The sequence below is a fragment of the Gadus morhua genome, chromosome 3, assembly GCF_902167405.1.
Source record: "Gadus morhua chromosome 3, gadMor3.0, whole genome shotgun sequence".
Lineage (NCBI taxonomy): Eukaryota > Metazoa > Chordata > Actinopteri > Gadiformes > Gadidae > Gadus > Gadus morhua.
In genome coordinates this window covers 26,856,761-26,873,131 of record NC_044050.1, presented here as the reverse complement: position 1 = coordinate 26,873,131, position 16,371 = coordinate 26,856,761, and the positions used below count along the sequence as shown (strand labels likewise).

The following is a 16,371-nucleotide window of genomic DNA, read 5'->3' as shown; positions in this document are numbered from 1 at the left end:
TGTGTGTATGTGTGTGTGTGTGTGTGTGTGTGTGTGTGTGTGTGTGTGTGTGTGTGTGTGTGTGTGTGTGTGTGTAGGTGTGTGTGTGTAGGTGTGTGTGTGTAGGTGTGTGTGTGTAGGTGTGTGTGTGTGTGTGTGTGTGTGTGTAGGTGTGTAGGTGTGTGTGTGTGTGTGTGTGTGTGTGTGTGTGTGTGTGTGTGTGTGTGTGTGTGTGTGTGTGTGTGTGTGTGTGTGTGTGCGTGTGTGTGTTTAGAGGAGGATGTCATACATGTGAAATAAATGAGTGGACATGACACATGCATGTAATGCACATACCATCAAAATAAGCATGACTATTCAGAAGATGTGTTTTATTTGTGATTTGTGTACTATCATTACAAGCAGCAAGAAATAGACATAGATTAATACCTCGAAGTTCTGACAATACTGCGGCGAACTTTTGAATAACAGCGCCATCTGCTGTACAAACATGGCAATGTATTTTGAATTGAACTGAAGGTCAAATAGATGGATTGTGGATGATGTCTTTCAACATGAACAATTGTTCATTCATTAACTCAGTTCACAAGAATACTTTGTATTATATTTGTATTTCATCAACACCAAGTATACAATGAATATCTTAACATTTAACATCTTAACAGTGAAAACATTGTGTGTTGAGGCAAATTCTTTAAGAGGTGTCCAACAGAAAGCCAAACCATTCCCAAAGCCAACAAACAAACAAAACTATATTCTGAGTGAGGGCCCCAAGTTAACTAATTTGGGGCCCTCACTGGGATTTCTGAGACGCTTTATCATTGAGTGAGAGAGGGCAAAGATGGGGGTAATGGGGATGTAGCTCTTAACTTATCGGTCATCAGTGAGTTCATTTCAACACAGATTTGCGTAGTTATGTTCGGTCCCAGGGTTTTCACTTGCTAACGACTTCCTCATCAACGTCTTCGGTGCGAGATACCACCTTACCATCCACAATCTCCTCGATCACCATCTTGACTCTTTTGGTCACGACTGGCGTACCTGCAGAGGAAGACAAAATGGCAGCTGTTAGTTAACCTGTCAATCAGTCAGAGTTGTAACGCCGTTGAGATGCTTGTAAGCTACTTAACTGAACTTAAACTTTCACGTCAATCTTTGTGCTTTCTTTGTTAGCGTATAGGGTTTAATCTGTAAAACAAGTGTTGGATCAAACTTACGTTTTGTGACCGTCGTGACAACGGCTGTCGTGCTGGAAGACAGAACAAAAATTGCTCAATTTACATTCAGGGCATCAGGCAGACGCTTATATCCAAAGCGACATACAATAAGTACATATGTGTGAACCCTGAACAAGTGAGTCTTGACTCACGTCATTTCTCCATCCAGGAGCCTCCTGTACTCGGCGATCTCCATCTCCAGGCGGGTCTTGATGTCCAGCAGCGTCTGGTACTCCTGTCCCTGCCTCGCGATGTCCGTCTTCACCTGGCCGAGCTCAGACTCCAGGTTGTTCACCATGGCCTGCAGCTGGCACAGCTGCTGGCTGTAGCGGCCCTCTGTCTCCCCCAGCTGGTTCTCCATAGCAGATTTCTGCCATGGGCGTGTTCCAGATGGAGGGGAGGTTAGACTGAGGTGCCCCTCCGAGCCATGACTGACTCTTTTCTCTCCTGAGGTGCCTCCCTTTCAATTGCTGAGAGGAAAGGTACCATTGCCGTCTACATAATATGTGTATTTTGATTTAGTGCCCTTCTTGTTTTAAAACAGAAGCTACTCAAGGCAAACAAAAAGAGGAACCGAAACAAGACTAGACGCATAACAACGGTCAAAGAGAAACCACAGGCTGCATGGCTCAAAGAGAGATGCTCTCCTTAACCCTCGAGGCATTAGGGCTTGGCTTTGTGTAGCCCTTACTCTTTAGACCCGAGATGGAACGGCTTTAGGGCGCCGAACAAACACGATGACGGTTGCATGTGTCTGTGGAAACAAAACATCTGCGCCGGCTGTGTGCTGTGTTGGGGCACGTGGGGGTGAGTAGGGCTGTGTGGGGCTGTGTTGGAGTGTTTTGGGGTTTGTTGGGTTGTATGGGGTGCGTGGGGGTGATTGGGGGTGCATGGGGGTGTGTTGGGGTTCCTGCGGTATTTTGGGGTGTGTGGGGGTGCCTTCGGGTGTGTGGGAATGTGTTGGGATGCATTGGGGTGTGTCGGGTTGCGTAGGGGTGCCTTCGGTAGTTTCGGGGTGCCTGAGGTGCGTGGGGGTGCGTTAGGGTACTCGAGGGTATTTAGGGGTGCGTTGGGTCCCTGGGGGGGTACGTGCGGGTACGTACCAGGCTGAGTTGGGACTGAAGCTCTATCTGCAGCGACTGCAGGGTCCTCTTGAGTTCGGTGATCTGACTGCGGGAGGAGTTGAGGGTGTCCTCGCTGGTCACCACCACTTTGTTCAGCTCGTCAAACTGGGTACAAAACAAAGACAGGGCGACGCGGTCGAGGTTTAAACTCTGTCACGTCAAACACTGGCATCGTCACGTCGTGTCGTTGACAGCGGAACAGAAGCGGAGAGTGGGTATATGGTTGACTGGTTGCTGGACGATTGGCAGCGGCGGTGGCTTGCCGGGCCTCCCTCACCTTGCCCTTGTACCAGGACTCCATGTCCTTGCGGTTCTTGTCCGTGATGCCCTCGTACTGGGTCCGGAGCTCGTCCATGACCAGGCTCAGGTCCTGTCTGGGGCCGGAGTCCACCTCCACATTCACCGAGCCCGAGCTCAACTGACAGCGGACCGCAGCGAGCTCCTACGAAAGGGGGGTTTAAAAGGTCATAGGTCAGTCGACGAACGCCAAGGGTCACCTGCACAGATGCTTTACTTTTACTTTTAGAGCATTTAGCAGACACTTTTATCCAAAGCGACTTACAATAAGCAAATTTGTCAGAAGAAACACTATACGTCTGTCGGAACAGTAAGGATGTTCATAGAACCAAGTGCCAAGCACTAACAATAGCTACGTTAACCCATATCCCGTACACGTATTACAAGTACTAATTTTAAGTGCCAGAAAGTACAACATACTGTAAGTGCGTGCATTAAGTGCCAAGACACGTACAACATACAATAAGTGCGTATGATAGTTAGTGAGAAGACAGGACAAGACACAAGGAGGACTAACAGGGCTGCTTATTTGCATCGTTAACTTGTGCAAATGAGGACGGTGCCTGGAGGGTTGAGTTCAGGTCGGCCGTTCAGGCGGTTAACAGTGTGGTCAAAGTTGGTCCGCAAAAGCAGGAAGAGATGGGAAGATATGTAAACTCGACACGAGGAAGGACATGGTGATAAGGTAGGCCTGTTTGTCCAGATCCGGGTTGTATGAATAGGGTTGTGTTACCGAAGAACTGCATGTTGTAGTGTAGGATTTCAAATACGTTGGGCGATTTTTTAGCAGCCATTGTCCGGTAATCACACAGCCGTTGTGAATACCTACTCTGTGGGCATGCCCTACGAAATGCGGATAGGTGCGATTAAGTGAGGTGTGCATTGTGTATTGTGCGAAATCCGGTTGAACCGCAGTTTAAGCACACATTCATAATTTAATGTTTGTCTTTAGAGACACATGACTTGGCCAATCTCTTATGCACTCATCTCAGAGTGAAGGAAGGATCACTCGTGTGCACAATGCAAATCGTTTCCTAGTTGAAATCTGTCACCTGGGAGCAGGTGAGATCCACTAATGGTTTGTTCAACGTTCACGAGATCACTTAAATACTGTTAGACTCATAGCATAATTGCCTAAGTCATATTTTAAGGTTCTACTTTTATTGGGAGTCAAAAATGCGGAAGTAAAATAGCTGACTTGGGCGGATAGTGATTATGGAATGTTAAAAAGCACTCTGATTGGCTTAGGATACAGCCAATCAGCAGCGTTAGGAGAGTAGAGTTAGGTTAGACATCACAATTTTGCCAAAATACGACTCAGGCTATTACGCGACGAGGCTGACGATTTGTATCCCGTTGCATCATCAGAAAGACATCGAGAGACAGAAAACGGTTTGTTATGGTGAACCGGTCTGTTCCTCACCTCCTCGTGGTTCTTCTTCAGGTAGATGAGCTCCTCCTTCAGCCCCTCAATCTGCATCTCCAGGTCGCTGGAGGTCATGGTCAGCTCGTCCCGGACTCTCCTCAGCCCCAGGATGTCCGTCTCCACAGACTGCCTCATGAGAAGCTCGTTGTCGTACCTGTAGAGGAGGGAAAGGTTTAGTTCCTTTCCATACAAGGGTTAGGGTTAGGGTTAGGGTTAGGGTTAGGCTATTTTATCACTTAGGTTATTTAATCACTGTACCTGTGATTAAGGGCTATACAAATTAATTGAATTGAATTCAATTCAATTAATTTGTATAGCCCTTAATCACAGGTACAGTGATTAAACTCAATTCAAGGGTTTGGATTAGGGTTAGGGTATTTAATCACTCAGGGTATTTAATCACTGTACCTGTGATTAAGGGCAATACAAATTAATTTAATTCAATTAATTTGTATAGCCCTTAATCACAGGTACAGTAAAAAAAATCGGTGAGGATGCTATCCGGTCAACCATTAGGAGAAAGGTGTTGCCGGATGAGTGTGTGCTTCTTCCCCCAACAACAAACACACCACGGAACATCAGACACTCGTTGGAACACAACAGGAACCAGTTCCGCCGGTTCCCCTCACGCTCTGTTGACCGTACACACAACCAGGACAGGGGGCCAGAGCGAAGTGAAAGACCTGAATCAAGTGATGTGTGATGTAATATCTTCAAGCGAACATGATCTTTGTCGAGGGTTCTTGATGATTTTAAGTGCTTGACAAGAACCACTGATGCATTTGTTTTTCGTTTTATCACACTGTAACACTTTCCGAGTGACTCACTTCAGTTTGAAGTCGTCGGCGGCCAACCTGGCGTTGTCGATCTGTAGAAGGATTCTGGCATTGTCCATGCTGGCAACGTTGATCTGAAACAAGATAAGAAATGTAAATTAAAATGTGATATGGCTGGGTTTCATTGTATCAAGTTCTTTAATACTACGGGTCATTTAATTTAGCATTTGCAATCCAAAACCTGATCATAGCTTTTATTTGTAAAACTTTTAACGAATTAATAAATGTAAAATATATATATGTAATAATAAATGACGCATTCATTTATTATTGTGAACCCAAATATTTTAACATATATTTTTTGTTTTATACTAAGTTCTATTGCACTTAAATGTTTCGCTGTCTGTTTAATGGATGGAGAGCAGGGGAGTAGAGGGGGCACTCACCTTTCGACGGAGGTCATCAAGGATCATCTCGTACTTGCTGTAGTCCCGCACCTGCGGCGTCTTCATCTCGTACCACTCGCGGATCTGCCGCTCCAGCTGCGCGTTGGCGCTCTCCAATGAGACCACCTTCTGCAGGTAGGTGGCCAGGCGCTCGTTGAGGTTCTGCATCGTGGCCTTGCCGTTGACCGAGTGTCCCGTGCCGTTGTCCCCGAGCCCGTTGGCCAGGTCGAACCCACTGCTGTTGTTCGACGCGTACGACACCTTGACGCTTCCCTTCCCGGCCCCGCCATAGACGCTGGCTGCCCGGGAGCTCCGGTACCCCCCGGAGTATAGGGACGTCCCCGTGCGTCCGGAGCGGATATTCATCACTACAGGCAGGTGTTGGTAGGCTGATCGACAGGTGATGTCACTGTTAAAGTGGTAGACGACAGGTGCGGTTGGTGTTGGGAGACACGTTGATGGAGCTGTTGTACGCGAAGGATTTTATACCCATGGAGGTGGGAGCGGCCAGGTTGGAGAAAGTCGTTATCAGGTGACGTATGGAGGGAGATGCCGATCGCTATCAAGGGTGTGTCCTGTCTGCAGGGCGGGGTGGATCACACCGGGGGCTGACTCGACACGCCCGGCGGCTGGATGAGGGAGCGTGTCCGTGTCTCCGGAAGAGAATCGGACAGGTAGAACCAGCCTAATACTAATACTAATACTACTTCAAACCGCCAGACCGGCAAAGGTGAAGAAGTTCAAGTTAACGATGGCTTTGCACGCATGTGACACATTTATTTATGTCCCAGGATTCTGCACTAAAATCATCATTTCCCCCCAGGCTTTTTACACTGCTTGGATATTTAGTCACATTTAGCCTGTACTTTTAAAGAGACGTCGTTATTATAATTATATAATTCCATGACCATTAATGACCATGATTAATGTTCAAATCCACCCAACACATAATAGAAAGTAGTCGACTCTCTTTTAAGAGATCTATTTATATATGTTCTTCCCCTTGTTGGTCCAACTGCTTTTATACCTGCATTCACTCGTGTGTGACTAGGATGCTCCATGAATGGAGTCCCATGCATTGGGCAGTGTGTGTTCCCTCACCTCGCCACTAGAGGGACGCAGCGTCTTCCCCACACGGCGAGTATGATACTCATCGCTTTATTAATTGATATCTTTAAAGTCACAACTCAAAGATAAGCATAGGATAGACTACAAGAGGGATAACATGCAAGAAAATACAAGCATTGTTTAAAGTGTTGAACCACTATTATGTAATCCTCAGATATGGGTGATGGGTGATGGTTTCTGAGTTTGGGGACCAAAACAGAAATGACTCATTGCCACCCCTTGGTTTGAGGCTGAGGCACAGAAAATGGACCTTGATGTGGAAACCTGTATTTTTATGATGTCAATATCATTAGGACTGGAGCAGTACTATGAAGCTGGTTCAAAGCCTGCAGCCATATTCTTAGCCTTGTCACGCCGTCTGGCTGAGTCATGTTGCAGTGATCCAGACATGAAAAGATCGCAGTCTTTATAATGCGTTTTAAAGGACTGAACCAGCTCATTCATTGTTGTGTTTTTAAACTGGGAGTACACACTAAGATAACTCCTTCTTTATGCCGGTTTGTTGGTTAAAGTTAATTCTTTTGTGTGTGTTCAAGTGAGTTAAACCTGGGGGTCAAACGCAGAACCAGGTCTGTTTGTTGTTGCCTTAGAAAGTTTCCATGGACGGAGGTGTCAAGGATTGTCATTCCACATCAACCATTCTATTGTTTAGGCTTTTCAGGGTAATCATTCAGGGTTTGTGGCAGTTTACAATCCAGTGGCTTCCAATGTATACCAATACATACAGTATGTACATGTTTGGTGCCAAACAATTGCCAATTAATTAAAGGTAATCTCAATAAACCAGTCAAATTAACCTGCTGATTGGCTTTGGGTTACCAGTATCCTGCTCACCTTTTAACAGCGTTTAAAATGATTGTGTTTACTTCAAGGACATAGTTTCATTTCCACAGGGCGGTTTGGGATCGGCGCAACGTTTTTTTCCATGAATGTTTTCTTTCTCAGTTCCTCATACCAGAGAATTGAGTAAAAAACAAATCTGATCTTCAAAGGTTTTCCCAGTCGCCTAAAGCAAACGTAGGTGTTTTTGAACCCTTTCGTTTTTTAATACTTTTATACTATTTCCTCAAAGAAGAATACGATCAGCCAAAGATTTTGGAAAAGACATTGACAACAGATTTCAATCTTTAGTATTCAGTGCAAATATGGTGATATAAACATTAAATAAAGATTCATAAAAATTGGTGCACAAATGTACGTTCAAATTTTCCCATAAATAAAGCTACATTTTAACCGACTATGAGACATTAACAGCTCTACATCATCCACTCCTGTGAAATTGGTTGCTGTTAAGACATTCATTCGTACATTCATTCAACCTTCGTTCTTATTTCTTATTTTTTATTTTATTTTCCAGTGTGAGAAACTTTCTGTGGGTCATCTATGAACTTAGGGTTAGTTTCGATTTTCCCTAAATGTCCGTGAAGCAATAATTATTTAATTATAACCAGAAATAAGGGTGTCCTTTATTCCGTATCGGAACCTTCCAGATTTGGCGCGTTGCGTTTTAGTAGCTTCCCTAAAAGTGTAGTAAAACACATCACAAAATCCACCTCACTGCGCCCGGATACAGTAAGGGGAACACACTATATTCTATGTTATATTCTATTCTATATTCTATACCAGGGGTCACCAACACGGTGCCCGCGGGCACCAGGGCGCCCCCAAGGACCATGTGAGGGGCCCGCAGGCCTGTTCTAAAAAAATAGCACAACTCATTCTTGAACAACTCTTTCCCACCTTTCTTAAGTCATTGTTGATAATTATTGTGAAAAATCATTAACATGATCAGTGTCTTCACATAGATGAGTATCATTAATCATTAATAATAATAATAATATATAAATAAAGGTAAACTGAGCACATTTTTTATTTCATAAGAGTGTATCAAACTGGGTGCCCTTGAAGTAGCTCTCTGGTTCAAAAAGGTTGGTGACCCCTGTTCTATACTATAATCTATTCTTTATTCTATACCATATTCTATTCTCACAACGTAATCCAGGCATAACTAATAATAATACATTGGCAATAATCCACATAGTCAACGTGGGATTTTGATGATTTGGTTAACTCAGAGCTGCTATTGAAATGCTAGCCTGTGTTATATTCTTTCATGACAAGATAATTAGGATACATCCCATTATTTATCATCCATGGAGTCTATAATAAAAAGTGATACAACATGTTCATCTATTGAATCATTTGCAGCGCCTCAGCGTCTATGAGACCAATAATTATGAAAATGTGTATCATTGTGTTGACAGCGTGTGTTCAGCATTTTACATACCCAGTACACCAAACCGTGCATTGTCAACCCTAGCTTGGATCTCTGGTGGCCCCTCCTTTAATGTAAAACGGATTGAGGTTGCCCAAACTTGTTTGACATTTTCAGTGTTGGCCCATCCTTATTCCGGAGAAGTTTTGCATGTGACACTCCTAGGGTAATTGTTTTCTAAAAAAGATACCATCTGTTGGCAAACCCGGGAGGCTCGTCTACTGTCAAAACAGATTAGAAGGGGATCATGAGTTTGTTCCTGTCTCACACATCTTTCTCTACGTTGAACAGTTTCCTTGTAAAAAATATACATCCTTCTATGATTACTTATATGCTTTAATGGCTCCAGGCGATTCTGCATGCCCATACGGCCTTATGGATGCATTTGAACCACAAAACAGAACATTTAATTTAAGGAGATATAGCTTCAAAAAGGAAGCGTCAATCGCTGGGTAGGCCGATTTTACCTGATGCTCAGCTCCAACCAATGCAAACCAAAATTATGTGAAACATTAAAAATATTTATAGAGCACCCAAACCTAATGCAAAGCTTTTGTTGTACTCAGCCATTCTGATCTCCGGACATTCTTGTTGGAGATCATCTGTCTCGGTCCATTTCCTTCTTCAGAAACCTTTACCCCAATCACAGAGCTGTTATTAACTCTGTCAACGGCTAACTTTAAATATCGGGCGGCCAACTCCCTTTAATCATCTTGCAATTTAGACGGCTCACATCTCAAACTTTCGGTGGCTGTGCAATTTAAAGAATGCCTTGTATGTCTGATAGGTTGTCTGTAGAACCAGTTCATTTGGATTGCACAGGGTTCTGAGGATAGGTGTGGCCATTGTCACAACTTAATCATTTATTCTGGCTTCTCAGACGTCTACCGCATCTACTCTGACTCAGTGGCTCAAACATTTTACCTTACTTTTTTAATTAAATTAAATAAATATTTTGTCTGCATTGTGTCTCGATGCAGGCTTCCAAGGGAACTGACGTCTGATATGAAACCAAGTCTTCTGTGCCTGCGCTAGGGAAGTTCAGGTTTGGATTAGTCGTAGTGGTAGATATGGATTGAGTGGAGTTAGTGGATACGTATGAAATTTGCTGCATCTGATATCTAGTCTTGCTGATGCTGCACAATTGTGATACTGCATGTTCAATCAAGAGATGGTAACAATGTGGTTACAACGGTTAGCTCGTTATCAGATGCTTACATGTATAAGGGTGCACTCACACTAGGCCATCTGGCCGTGGCCGTGGCCGTTTTCACACCTAACCGTGCTCAAATCTGCCAGTGTGAGTGTGGCCAGTCTAGCCAGGCTGGGCCAATTTGGCCACTTGGGAGAGGTGTGCTGCTACGGTACGGTCCGCTACGCAAAGTGCGAACTGTGTTCTCTGTGTTGTTGTCCATTGTTGTTAGAACTCTATTAGACTTTATGGTCCATGCAGCGGACGCTTGGTGATGAATTATTACTTACGACGTGATGACGTATGTACAAGAGCCTACCGTGGCCAGGCCACAGTTGCGACGGCCGACGGCCACGGCCAGATGGCCTAGTGTGAGTGCAGGCCAGAGAACAATGGGGCCATTTGAGCACGGTTATGTGTGAAACGGCCAACGGCCAGATGGCCTAGTGTGAGTGCACCATAAAGGTGCTATTATCGATGAGCTGAGCTGCAGAGTTATGTTACCTTGAACTGCAGAGCAAACGTAAATCACAAATGTGCTTAGTCTCCAGAGTCTCAACCTTCAATTCACAAGCAAGTCTTGAGTCTTAACCTTCAATTCACAAGCAAGTCTCAAGTCTTAACCTTCAAGTCTCAAGTCTTAACCTTCAAGTCTCAAATCTTGACCTTCAAGTCTCAAGTCTTAACCTTCAAGTCTCAAGTCTTAACCTTCAAGCCTCTCTCACTTCCGTTCACCATTTGGTTTGAAATGGATTTGGCCTACAACACCTCACATACAAAGGTGTTTATAGTGTCAACCATTGAAGGATAATGGAGCAGAACTCTGTAGGCCCAATAAGTGTGTACTTGTTGTACCATCCAATAACCACCGTAACAGCTGCTTTGGAGACAATCATGTGAGCAACGTTCAAAGAGATCCTCCGAATCTGACTAGGAGGAAAGCAGTGTCATGGGGTCACGAACAAGAGGACTCCACCGGTCCTGTTTATAGCTAATCATTTTAAACAACTCTGGCAGCCATCCAAAACAAAATGACTGTTTCTCAAAAGTGGTTAAAACTGTCAGGACAATGGTCCAGAAGTCGAATTGACCTGTCTCCTGTTCCTCCAACATATTGACGACCTACCAGTCGCGGCCTGTCTGTCTTCTTCAGTAAAAACCCCCATGCTGAGTCACCAGTCATAACACTCCCTGTGTGCCAGTTTCGTGCAACCGCGGGTGACCGTTTGGAACCCATGGGAGTGCGTTGGAGTGCTCGGGCTCGGAACTGGCTCGGCCGCATTCTTATTGAGTTTCAGACCGCCGGAGTCGGTTCCATCTGATCCAGGTGTGAGGACCTCGGCTGCAATCGGCCAGACCTCCAATGTTTTTAACAGGATTAGCTCAGGATGGTGTCCCGGACTGACTGCGTCCTCAGCGACCCTGGGCCGAATGCACACCACACTGCTGAGCTGGCATGGACAACTGTGTGGCAATAAGTTTCCTGGCAGACCTTGCTTGTTGTCTTTTCGTTATCTGCTTTGTAGTGTTGGCACGCACGGTTCGAAATGAAATTTACATTGTTGTTGAATGTCCCTATTTCAGCGTTTACCTGTTCTTTGTCGTCCACACACAGATATGCATACAGAAATACAACCAGGCTTTTTGACATAAATACACCAATTAAAAGCTAACAATACTGACAAAGTGTAAATTTGTCAGTTAAACTGCATTTTGTCCGTCAACTACCGTAAAATACTTCCCTGATGATCTGCTGTCTGTCTGGGTTAAAAACGTGTCGATGATGTGTAATGGTGTTTTGTAATTCTATTGAAGGGCAAGATTAGTAGTGTGTGGAACAATAATCCCCAGGTCAACGTCTGAATGTGGTTTGGTGTGGGTGTGCGGAACAAATAGGAGGTCATCCGACAATGTAATCCCCAGCCGAATATATTTTCGTCATTTACTATCTGTCTGTAGGTCTAGGCCAGTGGTTCCGGACCTTTGACCTGAAGTGAACCACTGAACTGTCATCAAGAACTCTGTGTACCACCTCATATGCAAACGGTGAAAGGTAGATAAATACACATGCAGTGGTTGAGCAAAGAGTGGCTTCGCCCCCTTTACACACAACTAAGACTGCAAAAAGGCCATGGCCAGTGGAAACAGGAGAAAGAAAAGTCAGCAACATGACTTATGTGTTCATTAGATTGAAGATGTTTGAATGTACAATGCATTACTATATTTGAAATAATAACAAGCCACGATGCTATATTAACCGAGCAATATTACGAAATAAATATTTATTTCAATAATCAGTTTCTAGGTTTAAGTTTAGTTTTTTTCAAATAATGTTATTGTGTCAACAATATAATCCCATGACATACCTGCAGTTCCTTCGAGAACCCCTAGTTGTACACATTCCACAGGTTGAAAAACAATGGTTTAGACAAACCTATGAGAAGAAAAATAAATAGTCAGAACCTGTTTGCCAAACGGTTTAATGGTTAGTTTCTATTTTCGGTGCCACCCTTAAAGAATCTTATCTAACAAGGTATCGAATGGATAACATCAGCATATGACTGTCACTGTGGTCTGGGCCTGTGCCATACCGTCTGTGAGAGAGATTTAATGAACACTTATTTTATTTTTGTACATCCTGGTTTGTACATCCTCAGTTAATGTACACACTTATTGTATGACCTGGCACTTAAGAATAGTATTTAGCATCATGTAGCATCTTATACTAGCTATCTTTTTTGTGTATGGGGAATGGGTTAACCTAGCGATTGCTAGTGCCTCACTGCTTGGCACGTGTTTCTTTGAACATCCTTACTGTACCGACCCTAACCCTATCATAAGACGCTTTGGATAAAAGCATCTCCTAAATGACCTAGACGTAAATGTGAATGGGACAGCTTGACACAAGCAGAGATGGGATCCAACCAGAAACCTTTTGGTTGTCAGACCAGCCGCCCTACCACCTGAGTACCTGGCCTGCCACCCAAATTATAAAGTGAACGCCTGTCTCTTAAGAATCAGACCCAGAAAGACCCCCCCCCCCCCCCCGCCTGGCAATACCCGAGCTGAGCCGAAGGACACCCTGTCCAAAGTCCACGCCCTATCGCTCCTCCTTTTATTTCACAGATACTGCACGCCAATTTCGCCAATGCAACTCAGGAGCAGTCAATTCACATCCATATGCCAACACAAACACACACACACACCCCGCAAACAAATAGGCACACGCTGTCACACGGACGCGCTTGCTGGAACACACACCTAATAAACCCTGTGGGCGCACGTGCACAAACGTACAGTCGTACAGTCCCCCCCCCTGGTATTTCTGACTCTTTGAAAGCGGCCCAGTAATCCCGGATCAGGCGGTACAAAGGGCCTCAGAGCACCGGTGATAAAGCTCTGTGTCCAGTGTCCCCCCCCCCCTCCAACCCCCCACACCCCCTCACAGCCCCCCTCCCCTAGTACTCTCTATCCTCGGCCAAAGGCTGGCTGGGTGTCGGGGGGGATAGGTGGGACAGTAGGGGAAACACATCGCCCCTCTCATGGAGCCGTCCTCTTAAACCACTGGGCCGAAACACGCGAGAAACCGAAGCCGAAGCCGGGCCTCCTCCGCTGGGTTCACCTCCTCCCACGTCCTCCCGCCTCCCTCTACTGCCCAGGTTTGGTGCTGTGTTGGACCAGAGAGGGACTCCACGGGGAAGCGGGGGAAGGTTCCTGACCCGGTCCGGGGCGGAGGAATGTGGCTAAGCCCCGTCCGCTGGGTGTGTTGGAGCGGCTCGCCGAGACCCGAGGAGAGGGAGAGAGCGAATAGTCCCGGAGAGGGAGAGAGCGAATACTTCAGGGCGATCCCACCGCCGCCGCCGCCGGGACCCCCCACCCTCACCCCTGCTGAGCGACTGCGCTGAGGAGCACGGCCATCCCCAGTCCGGGAAGAGGGCTGGAAGGAAGGTAGCGTTGTTTCAGGTGAGTACGACTGGGTAAATGTTTACCCAGTCGACGCCTCCAGGACTGTAATCTCTGCTGAGGATGCGTGGAAAGAGCGCTTGCTTGCCGGCAAACACCGTGTGACTTAACTCTAATCATTACCTGCGTCTCGCGAGGAGGCGTACCGTTCTGCCCCCCGCTCTATCCCAGCCTCTCGGAACTCCTTCCTCGTTGACGAAGGGACCTCGGACAACTCTCGTTTTTTCGTTTCCCCTTTAAACTCTGGATGGTACCCGGATGGTTGATATGTGGTGTAAACACTGACAGGTACAACGCTGGGCTCCATGGATGTAATGGAGGACCAGAGAGCGGAGGTCCGCGGGCTCAACGCCCGACTGAAGGGCTTCCTGGAGCACATGGAGAGGCTGCAGGACACCAACGCGCGGCTGGAGGGGCAGATCGCTGACTGGGGGGCGAGGAACGGCGCCGTGCTGAGGGACTGGTCCCAGGAGGAGAGCACGGTCAACGGCCTGCGAGCTCAGGTGAGAGTCACATGCTGGTTGGTCGGCTGAGCTCGGCTTAGCTCTGGAGGCAGAGCGGGTTGAACTGTAACCAGGATGTCGCCGGTTCGATCCCCGACTCCTCCTATCTGGAGTGTCGAGGTGTCCCTGACCTCACCCTGACCGCTCCCGACGAGCTGGCTGTCGCCTTGACTGGTTGACTCCGCCATCGGTGTGTGAATGTGTGTATAAATGGTTGTCAGTCGCCTTGGATCAAAGCGACGGCTAAATGCCCTAAATGTTAATGTGTATGCGTTGTTTGAAGAGTTTGGAGATTAGCTGTGCCGAACGAGCCCCTGTGTGGGATTCGACTAAGCCCGGGTGTCGTTCAGTGTTGTCAACAACTGCTGGTTCCCATGGGTTTTTGTTTGCTTTGTGTTTAGATTGAGGAGGGTGAAACAGGGCCCTGTGTATAGGGTTGTATAGGGGTTCGCTGAGCAACAACCTGCATGGTGACACGGTGGTGTTGAGAGTGAAGGAGGAGTAATTATACCCCTGTTGTATGGGAGCGAAAGGGGAAAAGTACACCAGCAGCGCAGACTGGCAGGGTGGAGGATGTGTCATCGGTTCTTTCATGGTGGTGTTTAGACAGATTGCACCACCATTATGCCAGCTCAAGGACGTCCCAGTGTTGCAGATATATATAAAAAAGGAATAGGTTGTTTTTCATCAAACAACAGGTGATCGCAGTCGGGAACACTGCAGCTGACCCAAGACAAACAATGTGTCACCATTACGAAACACAGCTCAGGTTTTCCCATCTGGGCAAAACCTATTGACATCAATGGCCTTCGATTCCGGTTTGAACAAAATCTTGAAATAAAGAATGATTGTGTGAATGTGATCAGTATTTTGATTGTGTGCCGATGATAAATGTATTTGAGCCTTTGAGTCTTTTGCCTTTAAAACTTTGGCACAAACCGAGGTAGATATAGTAAATGTGTAGTGTGTAATGTGTAATTACATAACGCACCAGAGCCAATACAAACCCCACACCCTGGAATGTGGGAGTGTTTGAATGTGATGTTTGTGTGACTTTTTATTGGCCTGGACCATTCACTAAGCGCTTTAAACGTCTGTCTTTGTGGAGTGGTACGACCTGGCTTATGAACTGATTCCTGACAAAGCCATTCTGATCATTGCTTTAATGTGTCTCACAGAATAATTGCAGAGTAATACATCCACTATTCTTATGGTGGATCATTTATTTTGAAGAGCACCCCTAATTATGTCATTACATGTTCAATCCTTTTCCTGACCTCCTGACCTGACTTTATTTGGATTCATATCATGTATATATGTTTTAACCATATCTGTACCTAGATCATTACTATACTTTTGTTGTTGTTTTGCTATTATGTACCAGTCCGTGCACAGGAAAACAAGTATCAATCATCATGGAAGAAATCGCTATGAGTATATTCTAAATATCTGTTATGACTGTTAAGTTTAGAAAATGGATGACAGAAAGAGTCACAAAAAATAAAATTTCCATTTGCTGATCCATAACTATTATAAGAATATTCCTTATCTAACACAGCCAACGATAGCAATAGGGCTTGTACATCTGAATGCACCATGGGATTGGTTATACTCCATCTTGAGAGGAATCAAGGGAGTTGTAGTACGGTTAAATCCTTAAGCAATATAAATATATTGGGTGGGGCTGCTAAATATATAACTAGGTATCGTATGAAAAAAGCTGTAACATTTTCAAACACAACAATGGTAACCTTATATTTGCGATTAGTGACTGAAAATAACAAAACAACATTACAACCGACACAATGACATTCTAATGCTCCTTTGCTTCCAAAATGGAGGCCTAACTGGACTTTATACTGGCGTCGCCCTAAACAAGAAACAGATCTTCTTTTGCCCCCCTGGTAGAACTCGGAATGAAGGCCCCAATGACCCCATGGCTGACAATCAGATCAAACAAGTCTTTCATCAGCGGCAGGGATGTCACCTATTCTTACACTTGGCATAAGAACTATAACATGTAGTAGCTGACAATGAAAGCATTT

The 16,371-nt window shown here is 45.4% G+C and overlaps 2 protein-coding genes across 4 annotated transcripts in view; one reads left to right on the top strand and one right to left on the bottom strand.

The window, feature by feature from the left end:
• Window positions 1-333: 333 nt before the first annotated feature.
• krt97 (keratin 97) lies at window positions 334-6,598 on the bottom strand. Of its 2 annotated transcripts, XM_030351944.1 has the most exons (8): window positions 5,266-6,592; window positions 4,871-4,953; window positions 4,041-4,197; window positions 2,598-2,762; window positions 2,300-2,425; window positions 1,349-1,566; window positions 1,197-1,228; window positions 334-1,020 (listed from the first exon to the last, which is right to left on the bottom strand). In XM_030351944.1, exons 1-8 carry the CDS (start codon window positions 5,629-5,631, stop codon window positions 914-916), a joined length of 1,254 nt encoding a protein of 417 aa, XP_030207804.1. In that variant the 5' UTR covers window positions 5,632-6,592; the 3' UTR covers window positions 334-913. The 2 variants fall into 2 exon arrangements, with proteins under 2 accessions (XP_030207804.1, XP_030207805.1); XM_030351945.1 differs by lacking the exon at window positions 1,197-1,228 and having other exon boundaries at window positions 334-1,018; window positions 1,357-1,566; window positions 5,266-6,598.
• A 6,707-nt stretch (window positions 6,599-13,305) lies between these two features.
• The window catches only part of krt222 (keratin 222), a 21,062-nt gene continuing 17,996 nt past the window's right edge, over window positions 13,306-16,371 (top strand). The window contains exons 1-2 of one of the 2 annotated variants that reach the window (XM_030351931.1): window positions 13,306-13,823; window positions 14,112-14,326. In XM_030351931.1, coding sequence (XP_030207791.1) covers window positions 14,129-14,326 — 198 coding nt within the window. In that variant the 5' untranslated portion in view covers window positions 13,306-13,823; window positions 14,112-14,128. Of the gene's footprint in view, window positions 14,327-16,371 lie in introns of both variants that reach the window. The other variant, XM_030351932.1, reaches the window with a different exon arrangement.